Raw genomic sequence first — 27,336 nt, 5'->3', positions numbered from 1 at the left:
GATTCAGACCAAACTTCTTTTAAAGGGCCAGGGACCAGCTCAATAGTTGGCAAGCCTAAAACCAAAAGCCAGAATCTGCAACAAAAATATTTATTGAAGTCCAATAAAGATTGCATGGAGCCTCATACAAAGAATAGTGCTGTGCATACACATATGTTTTTGCAGCTTAACTTTTCCTGCCATCTTGTTAAAAGCTAGACTATTAGTGAACTCATTTTGCTACAGTGACCAGATGAAAAGCAGGGAATGACTTCTATCTTTTACTAGTTGGGTCAAGGAGAAATTTCTCTAGGAGCAAGAGTGGACTGGGACATTAAAATAGTCCTGAAACTAGCTGAGCCAAGAGCCAGTATGTGGGGCCACTCTGTCTCTGAGAAGGGGCAGCTTGTTACACTGGGAAGAATTTTTTTCCAGCAGCTCAAATTCCCTTTTTTGAACAGAAAGAAAATCTGTCATTTTTTGCATCTGGATAGCTTACATTTCATGGGACACAAAAACATTCCCAGTGCATCATGCATTACACAGGAATGGAAAAGAACATAAGAATACAAAAGAAGCCATGCTGGATCAAGCCAAGGACCCCTCCAATCCAAAGCTCTGTGTCACACAGTGGCCAAAAACAGGTGCCATGAGGAGGTCTACCAGCAGGGCCAAAAGAAGGAGCATGAGTGACTCACACATCCTTGTCATGCCTCATATAGTTGGATTGAAGAAGAAGTGCAGATTTATACCCCGCCCTTCTCTCTGATCAGAGACTCAGAGCGGCTTACAATCTCCTATATCTTCTCCCCCCACAACAGACACCCTGTGAGGTGGGTGGGGCTGAGAGGGCTCTCACAGCAGCTGCCATTTTAAGGACAGTCTCTGCCAGAGCTATGGCTAACCCAAGGCCATTCCAGCAGGTGCAAGTGGAGGAGTGGGGAATCAAACCCGGTTCTCCAAGATAAGAGTCCACGCACTTGACCACTGTACCAAACTGGCTCTCTCCAGATGTGCCTCTACAGTCTCTAGGTCTATATAACATAAGAACTTAAATATTGTTTTGCTGTACCCAACCAAAAATGCATCTCCAGAAACAGACGGTCAGAAGTCCCAGTCAGAGCATGACTGCTTTTATCTGAGAGGTATATTGCTTATGAACGTGGAGGTTCCGTTCAGGTAATGACAGACCTATCCTACAAAAAATTATCTAAGCCTTTTAAAAGAAGATCAGATTAGATGAGCCAGCAGGTACTATTAAATGTGTAGGCAATATTCATGTACATCTATCTCTATAGGCTCTGGCTCTGTATGATCAAGTAACTCATATACGAACGAGTAACTCTCATTGCCTCAGAGTACAGTCCTAAACATTGTTATACCGCGGGCTTTTTTGAGCAGGAACACAATTTCGGCTGACTTGGCATCAGGGGGTGTGACCTAATATGCAAATGAGTTCCAGCTGGGCTTTTTCTACCAACAAAAAAAAAGCCCTGGTTATGCCCTTCTAGTGCTACTGAAGTCAATGGGCCTATAAGAGTGTAATTCCATTTAGGATTTTGCCATTAGTGAATGACATTCTCCTAGCTGCTCTACTATGCCAAGAGATGCTTACAACATACAATGCTATTTTTTAATTCCACAGTGTCATTTGGCACATATTCCTTGTGACAAGGAAGATTCTGTCAAAACTATGCCTTTAAAATTGTGTATAGTTTTCATGGCATCCTTAAAGCAAACAAGCAGTGCAACTCTCTAAAGGGGTAAGGGAAACCCCAGAACAACAGCACAGCAAGTACAGTCATCACACCACATACTAAATGAGATGGTTTGGCTTTAGGCTTGCCAATCCCCAGGTCCCAGAGGGGGTTCTCCCACTTTCGCAGGCTCCTTCCTGCTCCTGGTCAGCTGGCTGGTGGGGGGAAGCCCCACCTCCACAGCCCCCATGTACCTTTCCACCTCCAGAGGCTTCAGACTCCACTGGAAATGTTGCCTCTGTGTCTTTAAGGCTGAAGGGGAGGCTGGGGAGCAGGCAGAATAACATGGCTGTGAAAGCAGCCCAGACCCTCCGTCGATTGCACAATCTTTGCAGAGGTCATTTGCAGCCCACACCCTTCGTTGGTCACATAATCTTTTCAAAGGTCAGTTGCTCTGGGTTACTTTGAAGACGTTGGAAGTTCAGCAACTGGTGAGTAGAGATGTCAGTGTCCCACTTCAGAGTTGTCAGAAATGGGGGTGGGGGGAGGGAAATGTCTGCTGGGCATTTCATTATTCCCTATGGAAATCGATTCCCATAGGGAATAATGGAGAATTTATCTGGGGCTCTGGAGAGGCTATGTTTTGAAGTAGAGGCACCAAATTTTCAGCATAGCATCTAATGACTCTCCTCAAAATACACTCCAAGGTTCAAATAGATTGAACCAGGGGGTCCAGTTCTATGAGCCCCAAAAGAAGGTGCCCCTATCCTTATTTCTAATGTAGGAAAGGCATTTAAAAGGTGTGCAGTTTCTTTAAATGTGATTGCCAGAACTCCCTTTTGAGTTCATTTGTGCTTGTCACAACTTTGCTTATGGCTTCACCCCCAATGTATCTTGGCTCCACCCCCAAAGTCCCCAGATATTTCTTGAATTGGACTTGGCAACCCTATTTGGCTTTGCCGTAATTTTGCTTTTGAAAATGTTTCCTATCAAGTTAGTCGGCGGGGGGGGGGGGGGGGGGAGTTCTTTTGTTCTTTTTTTTGTTTTTTGCCTGTGCAGCAGTCATGAATCTTTGGCAGCAAAAGTAATTGCTTAAACATAGTATTATCACACTGTAACCCAGTATACTATATTTTAAAATGATTTAGTGGTACCATAAATAATAACACTGATATTGCTGCAGCTTTCCACAGCCCTCATGCCAACTTCATTTTTAAAAAATGCTGTAACAGAACTTGATTAGACCCTGAATATCCTAGCACCTTACTTTATTGCAACACTTTGGGTGTGAGGTTGCATCTCTAGATCCAGATGATGCTTATTTTATTTTCCTTTTTTGTCTCAGCTCCAGCTTGGTCCATTATACATAGGGATTGTTCCATTTTGTCCCTTTGAGTTCTTTGTACTACACGTGCCTTCTTAGCTGTCCTGAGTTCTAATCCTTCATCACACTGAAATGGCTTAAAACATAGAAAAGGCTATAGAGTTTATAGCTTGTTGTTAGACTGCATGGGGTTTTTTATGCAAAGGGGGCTAAATTTAATCCTCATCATTTCTGCTTAAAGGGATCTTTGTTAGCGAGGCTGGCTGATATCTGAGCTGAGAAGACTTGGAGAGTTGGTGTCAAGAGTATATAATGCTGGGCTAGATGGGCCCATGATCTGAGACTGCATAAAGTGTAGTATCTCAGCAAGCCTTGCTAAATGTTTCATGCATTCCTTAGTTCCCAAGTCTATGTGCTTTGAATTACACCTTTAAATGCACTCAGTGGTTCCTTGCAGATGTAGGAGCTTTGATGTGCATACAGAGATGTGCAGAGGCACACAGAGGCATGTGTGCTGTGCAGTCTTATCTGTTGAAATGAACAAAGCAGTATGTGCATGCAAAGTATTCTGTGTAAACATCAGGATACACAAAGAGTTCTGGATCAGGAACACTATATGTAACTAAATTTTGCATAAATCCCTTCTATGAGACAAGTTTGGGTCAGGTTTTTAGATAACTGAACAAGAGCCTAGTCAATATATTGTCTTTAAGATTCTTTCCTCACATAGAAACAAAGAAAAATAAAAGGCTCTGTGGTTCTCAACAAACCACCAATGGTTAAGAAAATCAGAATTGAGCCCAAGCAAATCTTGGTATCTGCAAAAACAATATATCATAAGCACATTTCACTTTCCATTGTAATTGATGGGAACATTTCCACTGATCATATGGACTGTATCCTAATAATGTTGGATTATTTCAGGATTGTTGCAATCAGGGTATCACTTGTAAATGGGAGCGTCTAAGGCACAGGTTCTTTCAAAAAACAAGATTTTTTTCTCCTGTGAATCTCACAGTTTTAGACTTTAAAACAGAATCAAAAGGCATCCCAAGAGGCTGGTATTGCAATCAAGAGTGGACTTTTGACGACACAAATGGAAGCATACAAAGGCTTAATTGCATTGATATGACAGGTTATTTGGGCCCTGAACACGCACATGCACACACAAACACGCAAGCAAGCAAAGCAGAGTGATGGTGGTTTGCACTGAATAATTGATTTTGCATTGAATACAGCACAGTGAGACCCCAGTGGATTTTTCTCTAGTAAGAACTGAAGATGTTGAAGCCACACCACTGTGCATGCTCATATGCCAATATTGTGAGCACTGAAGTCAATGTGAGTTTAATTGCAGCAATATCAGCTTCACTAGCAGCTACAAATAAGAGCAAGCAGATTTAATTCCTTCTCTTTCTTCACTTCCTCTCCCTCTCATCTTGCATCTGCTATGCTTACTTAACCTCTACGTACCTACTTAAACCCCCCAGCTAAATAGCAATAATGAACAAATAGAGTCAACAGTGTGGTATCTAATCACCTGTCTGTTGTGTTTAACATCAGCAGTCCTTTTGCTTAAGTGCATAACATCCTCAGCCTTGTGACACACTAGGGGCTAACTTTTCCATTTCTTAGCACACTCAGCTAGTATCAAGGCAAGTGTACAAATTAAAGCTGAGAACTGTGCAATGGTGGGAGGGCACACTGTGCAAGCCTCTCTACTTTCCCAAACCAACTCTATCAGCATTGTACAGAAACCAACTCTATCAGCATTGTACAGAAACGCTGCAAAGCGCTTAGCGAATTCCAGAATCTTACAGATGTTGTCAACATCTGTCCTTACTCTACATTACAATCCTAGCAGAGCTAAGCAGACGTCCATTGTCTTCAATGAGCCTAGAAGAGTATAACTCCACTTGGCATTGCAGAGATGGTGGCAACAGTAAAAAGGCAAATGGCAACAAGTTTGGCCAAATGTGATCCAACTTCATTTCTAGTTCTGGAGAAGTAGTACTTTAATTAGTAAGATGGAAATTTATATGAGTGACACCCCACTTCAGGATGTTAGATCATAGCACCTCACATTTTGTATTAAGCAGAGATAAGTGTGGCACACCCAGACTGTTTAAAATCGGTGTCCAAGAACTCTGAAGATTAGATCCAATCACATAGTCATTTTCACTTAACCTGGCTTTTCACTCTCAAATGAAGAAATAAAGCTGGCAAATAGCAACTGTTCTGCATGAGCACAGCCTATGCAGTTTGATAGACACACCTTCTAATGAGGGCTGAGCAAGGGCATACAAAAGCAAAAGTGGTATTCCAAATGTGGCTAGTGGCCATCTCTACCACTCCACACACAGTGAAACTGAGGCAGAAAAGAAAGTGAATGTATGTGCAGTAACATAAGAGAAACCATGTTGAATCAGGCCAATGGCCCATCCAATCCAATACTCTGTCACACAGTGGCCAAACAAAACCAGGTGCCATCAGGAGGTCCACCAATGGGGCCAGAGCACTAGAAGCCCTCCCACTGTTGCCCCTCCAAGTGTCAAGAATACAGTGCAACACTTGCCACAGACAGAGAGTTCCATCAATACCCTATGGCTAATAGCCACTGATGGACCTCTGCTCCATATGTTTATCCAGTCTCCTCTTAAAGCCATCTATGCATGTAGCTGCCACCACCTCCTTTTATCTGTTCTAACCCGACTACTCAGCAATTTCATTGAGTGCCCATGAGTTCTTGTATTGTGACAAAGAGATAGAAGTACTTCTTTCTCTACCTTCTCTATCCTAGGCATTATCTTGTAAACCTCTATTATGTCACCCCTCAGCTGACGTTTCTCCAAGCTAAAAAAACCAAGCGCTTTAACCTTTCTTCATAGGAAAAGTGTTCCAACCCTTTAATCATTCTAGTTGCCGTTTCCTGCACTTTTCCCAATGTTATAATATCTTTTCTGAGGTATTGTGACCAGAATTGTACACAATACTCCAAATGAGGCCACACCATCAATTTATACAGGGATGTGAATTATTTGGTATCCATCAAGCTCATGGTATACAATTTAATAATGATGATCTGGGCTGTATAGCCTCCCTTGGTCCATAACAAGGCATGGAATTTGTAAACTTGATTTCTTCAGAGGAACGACTTTGTGAGTCTCTAACTAGGATGGAGTCAGGAAAGTCAAGGAAAAGATTTGTTAGGCTTACAAGAGTTGCAGGATTGCACTCAATATATGGTTTCTCAATACTTCTCTATTACAACTTCACCTCTCCCCTCCATAACGCTAAGCACTATGGCTCATCGTAATAAACACATAGCATAACTGTTAGCTTATAGTCACTGTCTGTGCTCACAAGCCGTGGTTGCAGATATATACAACATTTGTTTCAAAAAGGAAGCCTGAACAGTTCCAATCGCAAACCTTCGCAACTGCCAGAAACACAGGTTCCTCTACAGGAAGATGCTGAAATAGAACTCCTTTTTCTGAAAAGGTCTTTTCTACATATTAAACAAAAATGGTGTTTTAACCTTATTTCATTACTGTGTTAATGATGTATGTGAGAAAACCCGTTTCTGAGGACATAATTGTCTCAGGATTTCTATAAAGTTCTGATCTATTGAAACCTAGTTGCAAAGGGATGTCATTATTATTTTAAAACAAAAAACAAAAAGAAGAAGTGAAAGTCTCTGGGTATAAAGTTAGACCACAGGAGAACTAAAAATAATTTTGCAAATCTACAGTATCACCCACATGAGTAAAGAAATAAACAAACATGTGCTGTGACCTGTCTCATTTTTTTTGTTTACTTCTTTTGTAGATGGCCATACAGTAAGGTCACAGGGAAAGTCTGCTAAAAGATCAATTGAGTCACTACTCTTGCCTACAGTGGGGACAATTCTATGTCAGATAGATCTTTTTTAATTCACAGTAAATTCCAGCAAGATGGGCTCTACAACTCCATTTGTTCATTTGTAAGTTACAACTAACTTGCCACTAATTCTCAGCTAACTTTAGCTGGACTGACTAACAGCGTATAAATGCTCACATCCCTACCTCTATTTCCACCCAACTGTCTCTTACAACTTCATATGTCTGAGCAGCTTTGAAGGCATCCATCGAAGTTTAGATAAACAAATACTTAAATAAATGGAAATGCTTTTTGCATTGAGTTACAAGTCTACTCCAATGACCATGAAATACCAAAAACAAGGCTTCAAACTATGGCATCCAACAGGGCATCTAGTTCTATAGCTATACAGTTTTGCATATGTGGGGGGAAAGGCTCTGCTATGTTGTGTGAAAACTGTTGTTCCCTTGCAACATTTGATTAGCCACAAATAATTGTGTTTTCCACTTACGGACTAGTTTCTCTTTTTTTTTTTAACAAAGTGGATGGTGGCATAAAGCAATATACAGAGCAGGCCTTAAATGTAGATAATGTATTCTTTCCCGAAAGCACTAAGCCAAAAGGTGCTCGTTATTGTTCCTGTGATCTTGCCCCTGAGATGCCAGCCAGCTTACCAACATGAATTAACTAAAATTCTTGCCTTGCTAATACGTTCATTTTGAATGCTTCTCAAACATTCGCATGGAAACAACTCTAGCGTAAATATCCCAGAACAAATGGCTGTATATTATACAGGAGGGAGCAGTTGGGCTGCCAGACTGGGAATGCACTAGGCCATCTGGCCCAGGCAGTCTCTCCAAAATCCTCAGCTTTGTTTTCACCCCCAGACTCCAAACAACACATTTTCCACTGTGATGAGTTTACATTTTCCCAAACACACAGGTCCTGATCAGGCATGCAAATTTCAAACTTCTACATTCTTCTTTTTATAGGAGGAAATAAAAATCACCTGCACTTTTTGACATATAACCAAAAGGACACGGGAGCTGCTAAAACCTGGCTTGACTGCAAACTTCCTCTCTGTCGTTTCAAAAACGTGTTGTGCTCAATAGCCTGGATTCTGCTGAATCCTTTTCTGAATGGATTCATAATATTTTAATCACATATGTGCCAGCCAAAGAACCATGCCACGTGTTGCCTGGGGGGAGCTGATGGAATCATTTTGTGCATTTGAGCAATAGGATTTCACCATAACTGGAAAAATACATTTATTTCAGGAATCTGAAGCTCAAGAAGGAAAATGTATATCATAAAGCTGAATAAAATAGTGTATCCTTGTGACCTGCTATTTGTGCAATGTCTTGCATAGTATTTGAAGCAAAATTCTCTTAAAATCAGCCTGTACTTACTGCCACACACTATGTTATGACTGAGCTGTGAGGAAATCCATACTAATAGTATATGCTTGCCAAGACAAAATTCTGATGCTGCAATGCACTTCTTACATCTCTACTTTTCTACGTCTCTGATACTCCCAAAGCCAAGTATGATTTTGATGTACTTCTCCTACATACTGAGCACCTGACAAATGGTAAACTTCGGTACCCCATGAAAGTTTCAAAGTCAATTCACTTTTTCACAGCTTTATACACATGCACAAACACAGAATTAACACCTGTGGCTAGCTCTCTCCAAACACTATGGTAAGATTGTGATCTGAATAACATTGCAGATTATAACAGGATCCACAGTGCAAACCTAAACAGAGGTACACCCTTCTAAACCTATTGATTTCAGAATTGTTTGGGATTGTACATTGATTTCAGGACTGTTTAGGATTATACTGCTACTCTCATATTCTCTGTAATACCAGACACAAATATGTATTAGTACTTAATTAAGTACCTTCCCACTTAAGTCCACAGAATTTGAATTGCTTTCTCGACATCAGTATGATGTGCTCTTTTGTAGATAGCAGTATGTAAAAGCCCAGTGTCTATTCCAGCACACCAGCCAGATATGAAAAAAGAAATCTACAGATTAGCAACAATAACTCCATATAAATAACGATATAACAGCCATTCAGCATGAGAACAAGCACTCCAACATGGAGAAAACACTTAATTTGTGAATCAAAGAACTGTCTAAGTTTTGAAGCACATCTGTGATTATCACCATTGCAGATTTTAAACTAAAAACAATTTTGCTTTTAATACTGAGAGTATGTCTTTCTGGGTATTTTCCTAGAGGTTAAAGAAAGAGGCCAGTCTATTTAAGCATTCACTTTGGTGGATATTTAAAAAATATTGACAAAAGCATCCATGAACATAAATCTAGGGAAATCTCTGACGTCTTTAGCTGACACACCACCCTGTTAAAACATGCATGCTCCTACCACTATTACATTTAGAAGTTATCATTCCATTATCCAATTTGTTCTGAGTCTTCAGAATGCGAACACTACCTCTCTGAGTATGCTGACAATATATATTTAACTTGCATTAAAATTGAAGAAAATTTTAACCAGGCTTTGCCCAATTTAATTACAAGCTAAAAGTTACTCCAGAATCTGCTTTATTATTCACACTCTGGTAAACTACATGTGGCATCCCCATATTTGGACACATTGGCATCTGTAGTGCAGACTTTCCTGTAGAACCCCTGAAACACGAGCCCTAAGTCCTCCAACAAAAAAATACATTTCAAGGAGAAATCTAGCAAACATATTTGCTTTCTAGAAATAGTAATAGTACCACAGCACCCTCCAAAAAATGAAAAGGTCAATATATATATTTAAAAATCTATCACATAACTATTTTTGAGTACATTCTATACCTAAGAAAAAAGTGAATGTGTTTTGACAACATATTTGTTATGATCACAGTGTTATCTCTTCATCCTCATACAGATGGCTTTTCTCTGTCAATTTTACTCTCTAAATCTGGGTTTTGCACTCTCACTCAGTAATTTTAATCTTCTATTCCCATTTCTATCTTGTTCTAACCAGAGGGGAGGAGGGAGGGAGAAAGAAAGAAAGAAAGAAAGAAAGAAAGAAAGAAAGAAAGAAAGAAAGAAAGAAAGAAAGAAAGAAAGAAAGAAAGAAAGCCTGTACACAGTGGGGCTAAATCTCACTGAAGTTAACAGAATTTAAAGTGCCCAACTGCATACAGGATTTCAGTTCATATATCTTTTCCTTTAGAATCATACAGATGATTTGAAAAGTATGAAATCATAGGCAAACTGCCTTATTAAGGAAAATATTTCAATGTCATTAGGACTTAAAATAGTGGATTTCCATGAGAGATCATAATCACAAGGGGACGGAAACATTATTTCCTGCACAATGGTAGTTTGAAAACTGTTCAGATTAACGTTTAGTGATATAACTCCCCAATGCAAACATACCCCCTTTAAAAAAAAAACTAAATATGAATCTATTCATTTAGAAATGTTTCTACTTCTTTAAATATTAGCTTATATATTTGTGACAGCCAATTTAAACTGACGCTCAATATTTTACTTCCCGAGATGTGCTATAAAAGAGATTCAGCTCCTACAGGCTATGGAGTGTTTTTAGAAGAGCATCATGTTAACTTGTTTTATCTGACTGATGGAATTGTCGAACAGAATGCCTCATTTTTTTCCCTTTTTCCCCTCATTGTAAGACAGCCTCGAATAGCAGGAAAAGAGGTTTAGGATGCATCAAAGACAGTGCTCTAAAACAAACTCAACACCTTGACCTTTCTGGTGTGGTGTCAAAAAGCCACCAAAAACAAAGTCAAGCAACAAAGTTTTCGAAGACAGAATCTGAGACACTCAGAAACTGGTTTATAAATATGTGTGTGAAATATGATGGTTTAATCTGACCTTTAATCTCCCCAATCTTTCTGCAGGGGAAAAAAAAGAATTTAGGTAGGACCATATACATGAGTTGTCAAAACATAATGAAAGTCAGTTACACTGAATTTAAAAGTCTTTTTTTAATGCTAGCAAATTAGTAGGGTTTTTAAAAGATGTTTTAATTAAATCAGTGCACAACAATATTATCATTTCCTCCTTTTCCCTATAAATAAATCTCTGTTGTGTGTGTACCTGTAAACACAATTGTGCACCTCTGAGTGTGTATACACACTTCAGCTCTCTAAATTAAACGCCATGCTGAAAATTACTCTGCATCACAGGGGGCTCTCTATATTACAGATTAAAACTAGAGTTATCTTGGAATGTAACATTTCTAAAAATAATTACTTATCCTCCCTGCATACATTTCACTGCCTGGTTATACAATGCAAGTGCAAATCTGTCATGATTTAATCGCTGTCCCTATAAAACACTAACAGAGTAATTGCAAATAAGCAAAGGATAAATATTTGCTGCATTGGCTGGCTGCTTTCCTGTGCTCCCGTGTTTGTTTTTCTATTTCTTTTCATTCCCATAATTAAAATTGGGGCGGGGAGATTCCTGTGATCTGAAAGCCTAACTTTATGTTTTTGATAGTTTCTGACTAAAATTTGGAGGAAGCAAAAAAAACCCCAACAACAACACCCAGACCCCCACAAAACAGCAACGGCTCTTTTGCTCCTAAACAAAAATTTACCCGCTGGTCTCAATTTGATCTGGGCATACATTGCCCTCAGCGAAATTGATAGCCAGGGTGATTCTGTACCTTTAAGACCGCCGTTCGTTCACCCCGCCCTGGCTCTCGGCCAATCTGAAACCAAGAGCAGGAGGCGCTTTGGGGATGTGGGATTTACCTATCGCGACCAAACCCCAATTCCACGGGCTCTTGAGGATCTAGCTCAAGGTGCTCTGAAGTGCGGCTGGTATAAAACCGGGGTCTCGATTCACTCCGGCTCCATTGCTGGAGGCATTTTTCTCTCCCGGTGAGGCTAACAGCTACTAACTTTGCTCACTCTGCCTGGAAATCGTTACGACTACTACCGTTTTCCAGCCTGCTTTTCAAGAAGCAGGACATTCGGAATGGGAAATTTGGGAGTGGGGACGAGAGAGGGCATGTTTTAGCCATTCATTCATTAGAGCTTCCTCTATCAGTTTAAAAAAAATAATAATAAATCTGTCCAGTGTTTTCAGGTTTTAACATACTTCATTAAGTGTGTACGTGTTTGCCACACACACGCAAAAAGGAAGGGGACTCTTTGGAAATACTATAATAACACATTTACAAACCCTCGCTCTGTCACAGGCTACAATTTCGGGTGGCTGTCCGATCTGTTGAATCAAGTGGACTTTACTTTGGAATAAACATATATTGCATTGGGCAGCGAGGGGGTGGTGGTGGGAGTCGTTCACCTTTAATACTATAATAGAATGGCTAATCTGCGTCGGGGGGAGGCGAGTCTTCCCATAGGAAGACGGCTGGGGATGGACGGCCTGTCTCGGCGCACAAAAGGCTCAGGCTTCATTACACGGCTTGACCTCCAGCCGCCTGTGTCGGAGCGCTCGCCCCCTCGAGAGCGGAGCAACCCAGCCTGCCAGCTTCCAGCCCGCCGCTTCTTCCAGCACAAGTCCAATCAAAGCCAACGCCGCATCTTCCTCTCTCACCCCCCCCCCCCCAATTGCATTTAAAGCAGGAGTGCACTGCTAACAATCAATTAAGGCAGGCAGAACTTACTTGTTTTGTCATGGAGTCGATTAAGCGGACGTAAAAATCCTGTTCTGTTCTTATTCCTAAATGAGAGGAGAGGAGAGGGAGAAGTGGGGGGATTGCAAAAAACGCACGGACACAAATCACGATCAGCATCGTCAACGGAAAGACTGCAGACGAACAACACTGACAGCTCTTTTCTCGCACTTCATTTGCGTTGGCTACCCCTAGATTGGGCAGAAAGTCCTTGCTGTTGGCCAGGATTTATTAATATCTGGCCGAGATAGACCCAATGCAGACTTTAGTACTGGGGTACCATAATACATTCGTTCAGCGAACAAGGCCCTTCCTGGTAAGAAGAAACAGACTTTTTAAAACACACACACACACACTTTTTTTTGTTGTTGTTCGTGGAAGCAGCTCTCCTTCTCGCATGTCAAGAAGGTTGTAATCCCCTCCCCTCCTTTGGAGATCTTCCGGTGCCCCTTGGCCCCTATTTGACTGGAGATGATAACAACAGCCATACTTCCTCTCCTCGCTTCTCCCCCCTCCTGCCCCAACCCCGCTGCAGCCAAATCGGGAGGGGGGGGGGAGAAAAATAATTCTAACAAGAGGGGGGGGGGAGTTTACTCTGTTTTATTTGGGATCTGGCTGCTTTGACTGAGGTGGAATGTTATGTCTGGCAACCTGGGAACTGCCAAGAATAAGGGTCAGCAGCGTTTCCAGACTTGCCTGGGCTGGGGGGAGGGCAAGGCAAGAGGCCTTTTGCTGTGGTCCAGACCCCCTGTACAGCATCGCTTTCTAGGGCCAGACCCTTTCCTCCTCGTTTCGAGGGGTTAGAAATGGGATTAAGGCAGAGAGCTCCCTCGAGACCGAAAAGCGCTGCGAGCTGTCAGAGGGTTAGGCGGAACAAGACAGGGACTCACCATTGCTGTAGAGAAGCTGCAGCCGGTAATGGATCCCGTTGTTGGTCTTTTCACTGTTGGCTTCCTGAAGGACGCAATACAAAGACAGAAAAGAGAGGCGCTTCTTTTAAAAATGTTTATAAATTCTAGAATGAGTAGGATTCCCCCCCCCCTCGGCGTCCCTTTGGCCTCCAGTCAACGCGGGGACCTGGAGGCTGGTGCCAAAGGGAAGGAGGGAGCTGGGATACGTGGAACAGAAGCCCACAAAGGGTCAGCTGAAGCCGAAGAAAGCAGCACACCTGAGGTCAGGCATGCCGTGGAAGGGAAGTTGCGACGCTTGAAGTAACCACGTTGGGGGGAGGGGGAGGGAGACAAAAGTGATTCTGCTAGAGGGTGGAGGTCGATCAGCGGGGCTGAAGGGAGCAAGCAGGGATTCTACAATGGGAAATCCCCCCCATCCCCCCAAAAAACCCACTACATGCCGCATCGCGGGTGGCAAAGCACGAGTTTTAAGGGATGCGGCTCAGAGAGTATTATTTCCACTGTGACGGGAGACGACTCTGACTTGGGTGTAACAGAATTCATTCCACCACCACCACCACCCCTCTCAATACTTACTTTCTCCTTCTCCACGAAGCCCACGAAGGCGGTGCGTTCTATCTCCACGGGCTGCCCCTGCCGATCATACAGAGCCAGCACGAAGTGGAAGAAGTTAGATTTCCTCAGATTGGAAGGCGGCTGCTTCTCGAAATGCGCCCGGGCCAGGCCCACCCCGCTGCAGCCAAAAGAGACCGGGTTAGAGAGAGGAAGAGAGACGCAAATAGCCCCAAGTCCATTTTCCCCTTTCAGATCCCTGGATGGAGGAGGTCTTACACCTTTCCGCCCTTTGGTCCATCTCTCCCAGGGATAAGGTATTAAAAACAAGAGGGCTCTGAGAAGGGCTGGGGACAGGGGTGATAGCCGGAAAGTCCTCGGACTCGTGGGTCAGGGTCTTGCAAAGGGATCCCAAATATTTCCTAGAGTGTTCAAACAGGCTTTCGAGTAAAAGCGCACGCACGGGCGGGCCCTCCTTGGTCACCTCCTAGGTTTCAGGCACTGGAAAGATTTCTCCAACTTTTGTACCAGATTCCATGAGCCCGACTAGCCTGGGCAAAAGCAATGGCAAACTTACTGATTCGGCTACCTTGGTGCGCTTCTTTTCCCCCCGAGAAGGGAGACTGGCTTCTCGGAGGGAAAGGGGGGAAACTATTATCTCCAAAGTACTTTTCAAACAGCATTCAGTTCCTCAACTTTCTTTCCCACGGTCACTAAACAGCAGATAGTTGGGTCTGGGCGGGACCTTCGTGTGTCCCGTTCAAAGTGCTGCAGCCGCCAATATCCCCTCCGCTCTGGCCTGAGCTGTCAGTAACTCGACCATGGAGCGCAGCATCTTTTGTGCTGGGAAAACGTCCCAAACGCCGCAGAGAGAGAAAAGTTCAATATCCCAGCCTTTGGGCTGTCCCTACAGAATTTTCCCTTCCGAACGGGGTTTGGGGAGGGGGAGAGAGAGGGAAGAGGTGAAGAATGAAGTGAAATGCACCAGAAGATGTCAACACTGAAGTTGAGATTTCATAGCCTGGTTCCGGATAAATTTCTGAAGCTGGGTTTAAGGCAACAACCCTAATCAAAGTCCCATTACAAACAATTGGTCTGATATATGAATAAACCTGGACAGGCCGGGCCGGTAAGATTCAAAGATGTCCTGCATGTAGTTTTCCAAAGTATCCGCTTGGGAAGGGTTGGGGAGAGGATGTGGGGAGAGCAGTTACAAATAAATACAGAGATCTTAAAAGTCTGTGCAAAAACGCTGGCTTCAGCAAAGGCGGTTAAGAAACTAACTCGGTCTATACAAAGTTATTTAGACTTTCTAACTCAGAGTGAAGCTTTAGGAAGGAAAGAAAATGCAAATAGAGTAGCACTACTGATTACTTTTGGGAGGGGGAATGATAATGTCGGGAAACAATAAGCCGTAAGTAGATACTGAGGACAGCTTTGCTCAGCTTGAGCATCTGTGGCAGAAACAAGTATCGGCTCTGTCTCTGACAACTCCCTTTCCTTAAGGAGGGGGAAAGTGAAAGTTGGAGTAATGGGACTTGGTGTGTATTGCGAAGAAAGAAAGAAAGAAAGAAAGAAAGAAAGAAAGAAAGAAAGAAAGAAAGAAAGAAAGAAAGAAAGAAAGAAAGAAAGAAAGAAAGAAAGAAAGAAAGAAAGAAAGAAAGAAAGAGATCCCCAGGAGTCAGTCGGAAATACTATAAACCCCGGGGCCCTGGTAGCTCAAGAATCTGTTCCTCTCCATCTAACACAAAAAGTCTTTTCTTCTGGCGGGTTCCTGGTTTGCTGTGGTAGGAATTGCGCTCGCAGCCCGTCAGCTGCAGACCCGAGGCCGGTTGGAGAGCAGGACTAGCAAGCAGGGAAGGGGAAGGCAGGAAAGTGGAAGCGACGGATGCTGCCGCCGCCGCCAAGCCTGCTACGTACCTCTGAGCGGCCGTGTTGGCATCCAGGACGCCGGCTCCCTGCATCCAGGTCCTGACCGCGTTCATCCCCGCGCCGAGGGGCTCTTCCTTCATGCTGCTCCCACTCCTCTGAATGCTTTCCTGAATCCCAAACATGAATTAAAAGCGACCAAAGCCTTCCCTTCTTCTTTAATAATAATAATTTTAAAAAGACAAGGGGAAGAGGAAAGGGGGGAAAGCACGGCACGAGACAACAACAAAGAATAGTGTTGATGAGAATAATTTTTTAAAAAAATCGCCCGGGAGTTTCTTTCTCTCGCTCGCTCGCGACAGAATCAAAAGGAATCAGAGGAAATCACACACAGACATCGAAGCAGAAGAAAAGAATCCACGGGGGAACCCCGATCAGCCCCGGGGGGTTGGCTGCGGATGCTCTCGGCTGCCTGGTGGGCTTGTTCCTTTCGAGGGCGGCTGGCTGGGTGGCCTCTCGCTCTCTCGCTCTTTCTCGCGGCTTGTTTGTTGTTTGTTTGCCCGCTTGACAGGGATCGCGCAAGAAGCCGGGAGGACCAAGCCGCCGTCCCTTCCGTGCTGAAGTCACCCCCTTTTGGCTTGCCGGAGAAGGAAGGCAGTTTTAAGAAACAATAGGATCTACCGGAGCTGCTACGGCGGCGGCGGCGGCGCCCTCGGCTACATCAAGTGTCATTTTCCAGGGTCGGGAGAAGCAAGTTTGGTGTCTCTCGCGCGCTCTTGCTGTCCTCCACCCCCCCTCTCCGGGCACCGATTTCTCTCTCTCTCCCTCGCTCTCTCTCGCTTTGCCTTCCTTTCTTCAGCAGCGCAGGAAGCTGGCTGGCTGCTGGGGGGGGGGGGGAGAGACACACACACAGGGAGGGAAAAAAAGTCACGCGGCGTGCGGACGCCGGGAAAGGTAGCCGCAGCAGCACCAACACCCTGCGTGGATGAAGATCCTCCTGGCTGCCTTTTTTCCGCCTCCCCCCCCCTCCCCGGCCCAACCGGAGTGGTTTGCAGGCTTTCCCAATGGAATCCACTTTGACTGTTCCCGCAGCTAAACAGGAGCGCACCAGCCCCAATGGGCAGGGGGCGGTGCCCCGCGGACGCGGCCCCGCCCCCTTAATTTGCATAGCTTCACCGCTTCCGCGGCCACTCGGCGCTCCTCCAATCGCCGACGAGGACTCCGAGCGGCGGCGGGGGCTGGCTGGAGGAACACGCGCCCCTCATTAGCATCTCCCAGCCCACCCGCTCTCGTTTCCCCACCCAGCCGGGGAAGACCAGAGAAAGTTGCGCTCGGAGCGCACAAGAGCCGCGGGCAGGGCTCAGAGGCGAGCGGGATCGCGCCGGGCAGGCAGGCAGGCAGGAGGGCTCGGCTTCGGGGGAGGGGGAGAGAACAGAAGCGACCTTGTCGAGCGGGAACTTTGTCTAAAGAGAGCGAAGAGTGCAAAAGTTTTACATTGTGCCTGGCAAATAAAGGAAGAGCTTCCTCCGGCCAGTTTCTTTCTCCTCTGCTCTCTCTCCCCCCGCTCCCGGCTTTTTGCGGACCGAATTCAGTCGCCAGACCAAAGCACAAATCTCGTTCAAAAGATCGCCCCCGAAAGAGCCGACCGAACAAGGGTCAAGTTCATTGCTTGGCTCGCCGGCCGCGCAAGTGTTTCTTCACCGACTCCGCGTTTGTCATCCAGCCCGCTAAGACTGGCTTGCCAAAGGCCTTTTCTTTCTCGTCGGGATTTTTCCCTCGGCAAAAGGGCCGCCCTCAACGATCTTACCCTGATCCTCCGGCCATTTCATGAAATCATTACTTGCAAGCGCCACTCTTCCCCCTGAGCCCCTTTGGGGGGTGAATGACGGAGATGAAATATGCGCAGCTGTCACCCACCAAAACCATGTGCGTGTTTGCCTGTTCTTAAAAAAAAATAGGATGAAGGAAATTGTTACATTTTAGTCCTACGACCGTTTGACTTTTGTGTGTGTGTGTGTGTGTTCTATTTTAATGTTTAATCCTAAAGGCGAGGTGCGCGCCCAGGCACACGCGCCAAATAAGTGAAGCGCAAATCCCCGCCACAAGGTGTGGCTTCTTCCACTTTTGTTGTTCTTCCCAAATGCTTCGTTGGGTTTCCTCCCCCCCACACACACACACACAACAAACCCAAACACCTCTCTGCCCCCGGTCAGGCGGCCGGGTGACCGGCTCCCTCTTTCTCTCTGTGCCTCTAAACTGGGGGGGGGGGGGGAGGGTGGCAGGAGAGAAAGGGGAGACTCTCGGGAAACAATCGTTTCACTCGCAGGGATCGATTTTCTTTCTCGGATGGGAAGGTTATTGTTTTCCATTATTGGTTTCCGCAGGGTTGGAGCCGGCGCAGGACGCAGCAACGCAGCTGGAGAACTGCAAAACGGGACCTTTCCCTAAAACACGCCGAGACGCGCGCACAACTCCCTCTTCCTGGCACGAAGAGGTCGACCGCTGAAAAACAGCCGGCAGAATGAAACGGTTGTTGCAAAGCCGTGTGAATTTCCCCCTCTCAGACACGCGAGCACATCCACCTGCGCTGACCCCCATTTCTTTCTCTGTCTACCTGTCGCTCTAATATCTACCGGCCTCTTCTGGCATGCACGCGGGTCCACAGACGCACTCAGGCAAACTTTTCCCCTGCTGTCGGCGGGGTCCTTTCCCTGCTAAAATTGATTGAAGTTGCAGCACGTCAAACTTTTCCGCACACAAACACACTGAGCCACTTCACCTCTTGGTCGCAAAGTGCTGTGCCAGCCTGTCCCGCCTCATGCCTGGCCAGATATCCGCGTGCAGCATCGCTCAATTGCTTGTCTAGCCCGCAAACTCTAAATTGGTTCATGATTCCCAAGCAGAAACGTTCGATTGATGGGGGGTGGGGGTGGATCTTTATGCTTGACCGCTGTGGATGGGTGGTGGTACCAAACAAGGCAGAATAAATGATCCCACTCAGCGCATTCTTATGAAACTTCTGCTACCGAGATGTCCTTTGCTTGTCTTTCCTCAAATGAAGCTCTCTGACTCTGTGACCACAAGCCCTTCTCCGAAAAGCAGAGGGAGCTTTGGTCAAAGAAGCTTCAAGGATCTTTCTTTCTTTCTTTCTTTCTTTCTTTCTTTCTTTCTTTCTTTCTTTCTTTCTTTCTTTCTTTCTTTCTTTCTTTCTTTCTTTCTTTCTTTCTTTCTTTCTTTCTTTCTTTCTTTCTTTCTTTCTTTCTTTCTTTCTTTCTCCTTCCCTTCCCCTCCTTTCCCTTCCTTTAAATATAAAAGGCATACTCATACTGTTCACACCTGTAATGCATAACATCTGTATTCTTATTGATAGCCTGTTTCAAATGTCACCTGTTGATTTCAATAAATTTTGAAGAGTCTTATGGTTCCTTAAAGAATAACAGACTTATTTATTAATTTATCAAATGTATATCCTGCTCTCTCTCCCCTAAATGGGACTTGAGGTGGGTAACAACATATAAATACACTTACTGAAGTACATGGGTCTTTTTTCCAGCTTGATCATATTAGTTTAAGTAACCACTGACAAATCTTTCTATGTGTTCTTTTGTTACATGTTTTCCATGTTTCCTAGATGGAGGGTAACAATATATCTGAAATCCTGTTAGTACAGCCATCAGTTTCACTTCCCATTCTGCCTGACACCAGAGTTTATTTTCGTGAATGTGAATCTAGCTATGTGGAATGCACTGGGCCACCTACACCACCAGAGTCCCTGGCAGTGCACCGTACAAAATAAGTTAATGTGGATTGAATAAAGAATGTCCATAGATATTTAAAGGTTGTACATATGCATGTGGAGAATGAGCACAAAATTTGATTGGGAACTGGGGATTTCTTACATTGCTCAGTCAATATGGATAAATCACCAGAATGTAGATTGATCACAGATGTTTCATATACTACTCAGTTAATATTCATAGTCTTCAAGCTGAGAATGCATACAATGTCTGATCGATGTGTATACCTACATACCTTCAAGTGAGTGGGCAGAACATATTCTCCATCCCAATTAGCATAAACTGCAAGATACGCAAGCTTAATTTTTTTCAAGGAGAGATATTAAGATTTTAAGTCAGAGTCCTTTAATTTTAAATCTGGGAATGTCTGCTGTTACTTAGTGGTGAGAGAGCACTCTGCATATGTTCTGATACCCTGGAGCAGAAACAAATGTGTTCTGAGATACTCCTTTCAAATTTCCCCTTTGCAAAATTCCCCTTCTCAAATGTTTACTTATATACCAAGTGTTTTATGAATGCTTGAATATTCTTTCTGCATCTCCAAATATTTGACAGCTGTATTTGATGCTCAGTGATATTTGTTTCCAGTGTTTGATTATATCAGATGGCTGACATGTTTGGAAGTCAACATGTGACGGTATTAAGTAATTGACTATATCAAGAGCTGATGAATAATGATATACAACAGAGATGCTTTCATATTTTCTACCTTTGCCCTCCACACTGATATTGGCCAACAAATGTTGCTGCAGCTGTCGAAGAATTGCAGAAGATTCTGAGTGAGTTCTGGATCTCACACTCAGTTTTCAGAGCTGAACTTTGCAGTTACCCATTGTGACTGGAGAATATGTCCAGGGACACATCTTGTGCTTTCCTTTGGCTGTGCATTGCTGAGGAAGATCACCACTAGAGGACAAGCTCCCTTCCACTGTTCTTCTCATTGAAGAATTCCTGACAAGCTTCCAAGGAACCTAGGATTTCCTTAGATAGCTGAAAACCACTGATGCATTTGTGTCTGACATTATTTGATAGCTGGAGTGCAATCATATTTACTAATAGATGGTAACACAGTTGACATGTAATGGTAGTTTTCTGTTGCAGCATTTGGTATCTGATAATATTTTATAGCTCTCACATGGTATGTCTTGGTAACTAGTATGTGTTTCTATTTGAAATGTGCAAAGATCAAAATAAGCATGAGATCCTAACATGACAACACATCTGAAGTGTTCAGATTTCACATTCAATATAAGAAATTCAAATTTCACTTTGCATTTTTTTTCATTTAAAAAGCCTGAACATCAATGCTGAAAACTGCATAATTGAGAGTAGGACATGCACCAACACTACATTCATGGCACTCTTACTATTTCAATTTGTCACTTATTTTCTTCCAGTCAATTGGGATGACATTTTCAGGAACTGTACATTCACACAAATAATCTTGTCTTCCAAAAGGTTTGCCCAAGTCAAATTTTTCAGCTACGGAGTAGCCACGGGGAGGCATGACAACATGAGTTTATGACTGAATCCCTCCATCCTTCCCTCCAATCCTGTTTTTAAATAGAATGGAGTATGGAAGCAAGGCAAGCTAATTTCTTTACCTGCCACAACCACCACCACACAATCACTCTCACACATGCCTAAACTCACTACACTCACTTGATTTCACCCAGATTGGCTAATTTTCACCATTAGAGCCCAAGCAGGCGAAAAATCCTTCAAGCATCAGCATGGGCAGGGGGAGAGAGAGAGAGAGCAGGATTTATCTTCCCTTCCCTTCTCTCCACAATCCAGTTTTTGTTAGACATAGATGGCCCACATCATTTACATGTGAAGGTTGTCTGTCTTTTTCCCATGGTGGTACATTAATAATAGTTAGGGGTGAGTGAGTGATCACAGATCTTTTATGTTTTATCTGGTTGTGTTAAATTTTGGAAGCATTTGCTTCTCTCACCCCCCCCCCACCAGTGTGTCTTCCTTCCTTCCAGAGTCTACATTTGTCACTTTTCCCTGTTGACAATTGAAATTGAGGTGGGGTGATATGTTTAAGCTTGTACCTTTATCTCCCTTCAGTATTTGCCTTCTAGATAAAATGTTTGATTTCTCCATTGCAGGTATGCCACCTGTATGGGCGGGGGGGGGGGGGAGGATGTAGCCTCTGCTATACCTGCCTTTAGAGAATACACCAACCCAAGCAAGCAAGCAGGTAATGGCACCAAAGCAAAAAGCAGCACACAGATTCTCTTCTCTGCCATTCTCTACCCTTGTTGCCCTCCTCTCTTGTAACTCTGAAAAGCAGACAGCAAAAGGCCAGAATAATGGTTGTTTCCTAAATTTCTGGAGCTTTCTATCATTGTTTTAGTGGGAAGATTGAACATATTAAAGATCTTTTTATTTAATGTCTTATTTGTGAATATTCATTTCTTCTTAATTATTGTTTCTTCGTTATTACCTTTTTCTTAGTTTTCTAGACTGTAGCATTGAAAGAACAGATTCTGGACTTAAGTCTAAGTGAACTCTGGATCCAGCAAAGTCACATATGAGTAGCTGAGTTCTTCCTGCTCTTTCCTTACTCCATGTAGTATCCAACATCTGTCCCCATTCCCCCACATTGTAACATTTTCAGGATCAATGTTTCAATCCTGATATATACTTTTACAATTAAAAGGAATTTGCCATTGTATCAATTGTTTCTTTCCAGGGTTCTGCACATGCCGGCAGAAGGAGTAACGATCAGTTAAATGCAGAGCTTGGATCAATGCAATGAGCTTGTTGGCAGCTTTTTTTATCCCAAATCTGTTCAAGTGACCAAGTGGTTATTTGTCTGCTTTAATGGGGTTAGACAAAATTATTGCTGCAGTTTCCTACCCACCCCTCTGTTGGTCAGTGGCAGCAATTCATTTGCATCACACCATCAGCTGATTCTGCTCCCCCCCAATAAGTTTAAAAACTTTGGCCTTATCAGGACATTAAATCTATCAGTGAATTTAGAGAGACCATTCTCCAAAATTGTTTCCATATTATTATTATTTAGTGTTATTAGCAAAACTCTACTCAACTCAAATCATGATTGGCTCAATGACTGCAAAAATCATTCGCAAATGCTCAGGGGGAAAATTACTTTTTTGGGAGAGAGAGAGTTCTAAATTGACTCTCTATTTTTTAATTATTATTTGGGGTGCATGCATGTTCTTGCATTGTTGTTTGAAAATAAGACTGCAGTAACTATGCAAGAAAGATTGTTGCTTTGGTTGGCTTGCAGTTTTTAAATATGTATTGCTTTGTTTGTTGTTCTTGATTTGGACTTTGAGATAGTTCATATTTGTGGCACGCTTTACTCCTGGTTATATATGTGTTTTTCTTTCTAACTTGGAAATATCAGGCAAATTGATCACATGGGTCAAGAGCTGGGATATTATTTTACAAATTATATACCAATTTAAAAAAAATGTTCTATTCAGTTTCAGCAGTGAAAGCTATTTTTCCCATTAGGATTTTTTAAAATTGTTTTTCCACACAGGATAGTAAATCGAACAAACAAACCCCATTTTCCTTGAGACTGAATGTACTGAAGTAATCATCTTCTGAGAGTGCATGTAATGCAATGAACACTAAATATGCAGCTTCAAAAATAGACACATTCAGTTCATAATATATTGGCTTTCAGGACAAAGGTGCTTAACTTATAATAAAATGAGATTTTCTTTGTTCATTTTTAGCCCACTGTTAGAATAGAACCGGATCAGACCAAAGATCCATCTAGTCCAACATTCTGTTTCTACATGGCCCACAAACAAGGCAAACATTAACCCTTTTCCAATAAACTAGTATTCAGAAGAACTTTCTGCACATGGAGGTTCCATTTAGCCATGGTGATTAATAGCTATTGATGGACTGCTTCTTCCTTGAATTTGTCATATCCACTGTTAAAGCCTTCTGAGCCAGTGGTCATCACCACACCATGTGGCAGCATATCCTACACATCAGTTCTTTTGAGAGGGTCTGTACTAAAGTTACCCACATCAGTTTCATTGGGGATTTGGGATTATGGGATATGGAGAGAAAATTTCTCTTTATCCCAGTGGTGCTCACTTCATGCCTTGCATAGAGCTACAATCACAGTTACCATCAACAAAAAGAGCCACATTTGCTTCCATCCCTGGCATGAGACTTATACTGCAGGAAGGCTTTTCAGTCACCTATTCACCTGTCAGCAGTTGTTCCATGGCGGGGTCTACCTGTCAATCACAATTCCCACTGAGCAAGAACTTTTCCCACTTTCCTGAAACATTGGGGAACAGCACTCAGAAGAGCCCCAAGGGCTTGTCAAAAATCCACAAGTGGCTCCCAAGCTGCTGAGCATCACTACTTATGCCCCTTTCTCCACATCATTCATGATTTTAGAAACCTCTCTGTTGTATTGCTGCCTCAGTTGCTCTTTTATATAACATAAAAAACCCCAAGAGCGTTATCCTTTCTTTGTAGGAAAGGTGTTCTAGTCCCAGATTGTTTTACTTATTGTTAACTAAATGATCACTTGCCTTTATGCTAGACAACATGCCATTTTAAATATCCTTGTATTTAAATGTATTATAACATGCAATGGTTATCTTTGTGCACGTCACTTGCAATTAGACTTCTTACTTAATGAGGGTTAAATAAAATGTACACAAATCCATCTTGTTGCCTGGCTCAGACACATGCCTCCTTCCTTTCTTTACTGAAGAATCATGGTTAAGAACTAATTCTGGTCACCTATGATATAAAAATACAGGTGCACAAGTGATCTAGAATTTGTTTTTCTTTGCACAAAGCAGGATTCAAAGCCAAAGAGTCTTGGGGTGCAGTCCTGCACAGAGTTACACCTTTCTACATCCACAAGCTTCAATGGATTTAAATGAGTGTAATTATGCTTGCTATTGCACAGAATCCCAATTTGTGTGTGGTGGGAGACTAACTCTGGTTGACCCATGACCCTGCATTTGTACTTCACAGTTATCTAGACCTGTGACAGAAGAAAGTGAGGGGGAGAATGCACAAGCCTGACTGGGTTTGTGTGCATTTCTGCTAAACTGTAGTGTAGTACATAATTACCACTTTAGTGGGAGGGACAGCCATTTCTAAAAACAAAAATGAACAGTACAGTTGTGGGAGGGGGCTAAATTCTGCTCCTACCTTTCCCATGTTGTTTTTTGTTGCTTTTCTGAAGTCAGGAATGAAACCAGCAGTTAAAAGTGCTGTTTTATTAATGTTTTAAATTGCTCCATGGTTGTTTTATGCTGAGTTGTTTCTATTGACTTATTTTTAATATTGGCTGTTTGCAGGGCTTTTCTTGTAGAAAAAAAACCAGCAGGAACTCATTTGCATATTAAGCCACACACCCCTGACATCACCATTGTTTCACACGGGGCTTTTTTTTGGAAAAAGCCCAGCAGGGACTCATTTCCATATTAGGCCACACCTCCTGACACCAAGCTAGCTGAAACTGTGTTCCTGCTTTTAAAAAAAGCCCTGGCTGTTTGTAATGTTGATTATTTATGCTGCCATTTTTATGGCAATGTTCTTCTAAGACACCATCAACATGCCTCTGGAGAAGCAGCATATAAATGAACAATGCAGAATGAGGTAAAGTAAGGAAGGGTCCAGTGTTTAGGTCCCCTTGGTCCATGTACTCTATGTTCCCCTTATGAACAAGTAAAATGTACATACAGAGGCACATGGATCTTCTCACCACATCAAACTTGGACCTAAATAGATGTTTATTGTGTTCTGTTCAGAACAGGCATGTTTAGCCATTTAACTAGCAAATCAGTAATTTCTGGAAGCTAGCTTCATATGAACAAATGAAAGTCAGGGAAAAAATAATGCCAGTAAAGATTACAATGTATGTGATACACAGGCAAACATGCAGACATACATGCATATATGTGTAAAATAAAATAAAAATCAGAGTCTCATTGATTTTTTTCAGTTATGTCCTGCCTTTCTTCACAATGGGGATCCAAAATGGTGTGCATCATTCTCGTATCCTCCTTTTTATCCTGACAACAATCCTGTGAAGCAGGCTAAGAGTGTGTGACTGGCCAAAGGTCACCCAGCAAGCTTCCATGGTACAGCGGTAATTCAAACCTGTGTTCCCACAAGATCCTAGTCCAACATCCTAATCACTACATCACATTGGTTGTACCTAAACAGGGTGCATTTGAGACTTGTTTATACTCTCCATCAAATCTGAGGCATGTGACATTTAAAATACTCAGTACATAAGAACATAAGAGAAGTATATATATTGTATTAATGCCAATAAAGGTCTATGGTATGGTATGGTACTGTGGCTAATAGCCACTGATGGACCTCTGCTCCATATTTTTATTCAATCCCCTCTTGAAGCTGGCTATGCTTGCAGCCGCCACCACCTCCTGTGGCAGTAAATTCCACATGTTAATCACCCTTTGGGTGAAGAAGTACTTCCTTTTATCTGTTTTAACCTAACTGCTCAGCAATTTCATTGAATGCCCACAAGTTCTTGTATTGTGAGAAAGGGAGAAAAGTACTTCTTTCTCTACTTTCTCCATCCCATGCATAATCTTGTAAACCTCTATCATGTCACCCCGCAGGCAACGTTTCTCCAAGCTAAAGAGCCCCAAGCGTTTTAATCTTTCTTCATAGGGAAAGTGTTCCAAACCTTTAATCATTCTAGTTACCCTTTTCTGGACTTTCCCAATGCTATAATATTCTTTTTGAGGTGCGGTGACCAGAATTGTGCACAGTATTCCAAATGATACTGCACCATCGATTTATACAGGGGCATTATGATACTGGCTGATTTGTTTTCAATTCCCTTCTTAATAATTCTCAGCATGGTGTTGGCCTTTTTTATTGCAATCGCACACTGTCTTGACATTTTCAGTGAGTTATCTACCTTGACCCCAAGATCTCTCTCTTGGTCAGTCTCTGCCAGTTCACAATCCATCAACTTGTATTTGTAGCTGGGATTCTTGGCCCCGATGTGCATTGCTTTGCACTTGGCCACATTGAACCTCATCTGCCACGTTGATGCCCACTCACCCAGCCTCAACAGATCCCTTTGGAGTGTCTCACAATCCTCTCTGGAAGTAGTGTTGACTGGGAATGGATTGGGCTCAGGACCAGTTTACCATATATATGAACTAGGCCTAGGGCTTTTAAAGGGCAGCAAATTAGATGGAATTGACTTTCTTTCATGTATTTAAAATGTGTATTAATATTTCATCTCTTTTAAGCAGTTTACTAGTTTTGTATTAGAGTTAATGAAAAACAGAAAAAATCTTTAAAAAAATTTTATATTCATTTTGAATGTCAAGTAAGTGAAAGTAAAAGTAGATTCTCAACTTCTCAATTTTCTCAGTATTTTTTTTTGGGGGGGGGCACAAACCAAAGTCGTAGGTTGTGTAGAGCACCAAAAACGTTTAGACTGGCCCTGATTAATTGGTCTGTACTCTGTACCATGCATAATGATCAGTCAGCTCTGACCTTGAGTAAAGCTTGTTTCTTGAATGTATCCACAGTTGAGTTTTATGAAGATGATAGCTGGAGCCAGCTGACTCATATAGGTGGACAGCAGATATAACATCCACAGGGAAGTGACTGTGTTATATTAGGAGGAGGACAGATCTTTAACCATGGTTCTGAATCAGATAAGCTTCTCTGTCTATATACTGCATAT

The 27,336-nt window shown here is 42.9% G+C and overlaps 1 protein-coding gene across 5 annotated transcripts in view; it reads right to left on the bottom strand.

The window, feature by feature from the left end:
• EBF1 (EBF transcription factor 1) overlaps positions 1 to 16,071 on the bottom strand; it is a 553,072-nt gene extending 537,001 nt beyond the window's left edge. For all 5 annotated transcript variants that reach the window (XM_060240230.1, XM_060240234.1, XM_060240231.1 and 2 more), the window contains exons 1-4: positions 15,883 to 16,071; positions 13,987 to 14,143; positions 13,390 to 13,453; positions 12,491 to 12,546 (exon numbers count right to left, since the gene is read on the bottom strand). In XM_060240230.1, the coding sequence (XP_060096213.1) occupies positions 12,491 to 12,546; positions 13,390 to 13,453; positions 13,987 to 14,143; positions 15,883 to 16,016 (411 nt within the window). In that variant the 5' untranslated portion in view covers positions 16,017 to 16,071. The remainder of the gene's footprint in view (positions 1 to 12,490; positions 12,547 to 13,389; positions 13,454 to 13,986; positions 14,144 to 15,882) is intronic.
• Between the last annotated feature and the right edge of the window lie 11,265 nt (positions 16,072 to 27,336).

This window comes from Heteronotia binoei, chromosome 5 (genome assembly GCF_032191835.1).
Source record: "Heteronotia binoei isolate CCM8104 ecotype False Entrance Well chromosome 5, APGP_CSIRO_Hbin_v1, whole genome shotgun sequence".
NCBI classification, from domain to species: domain Eukaryota; kingdom Metazoa; phylum Chordata; class Lepidosauria; order Squamata; family Gekkonidae; genus Heteronotia; species Heteronotia binoei.
The sequence above is the reverse complement of the archived record's forward strand: the minus strand, read 5'-3'. Positions and strand labels throughout refer to the sequence as shown.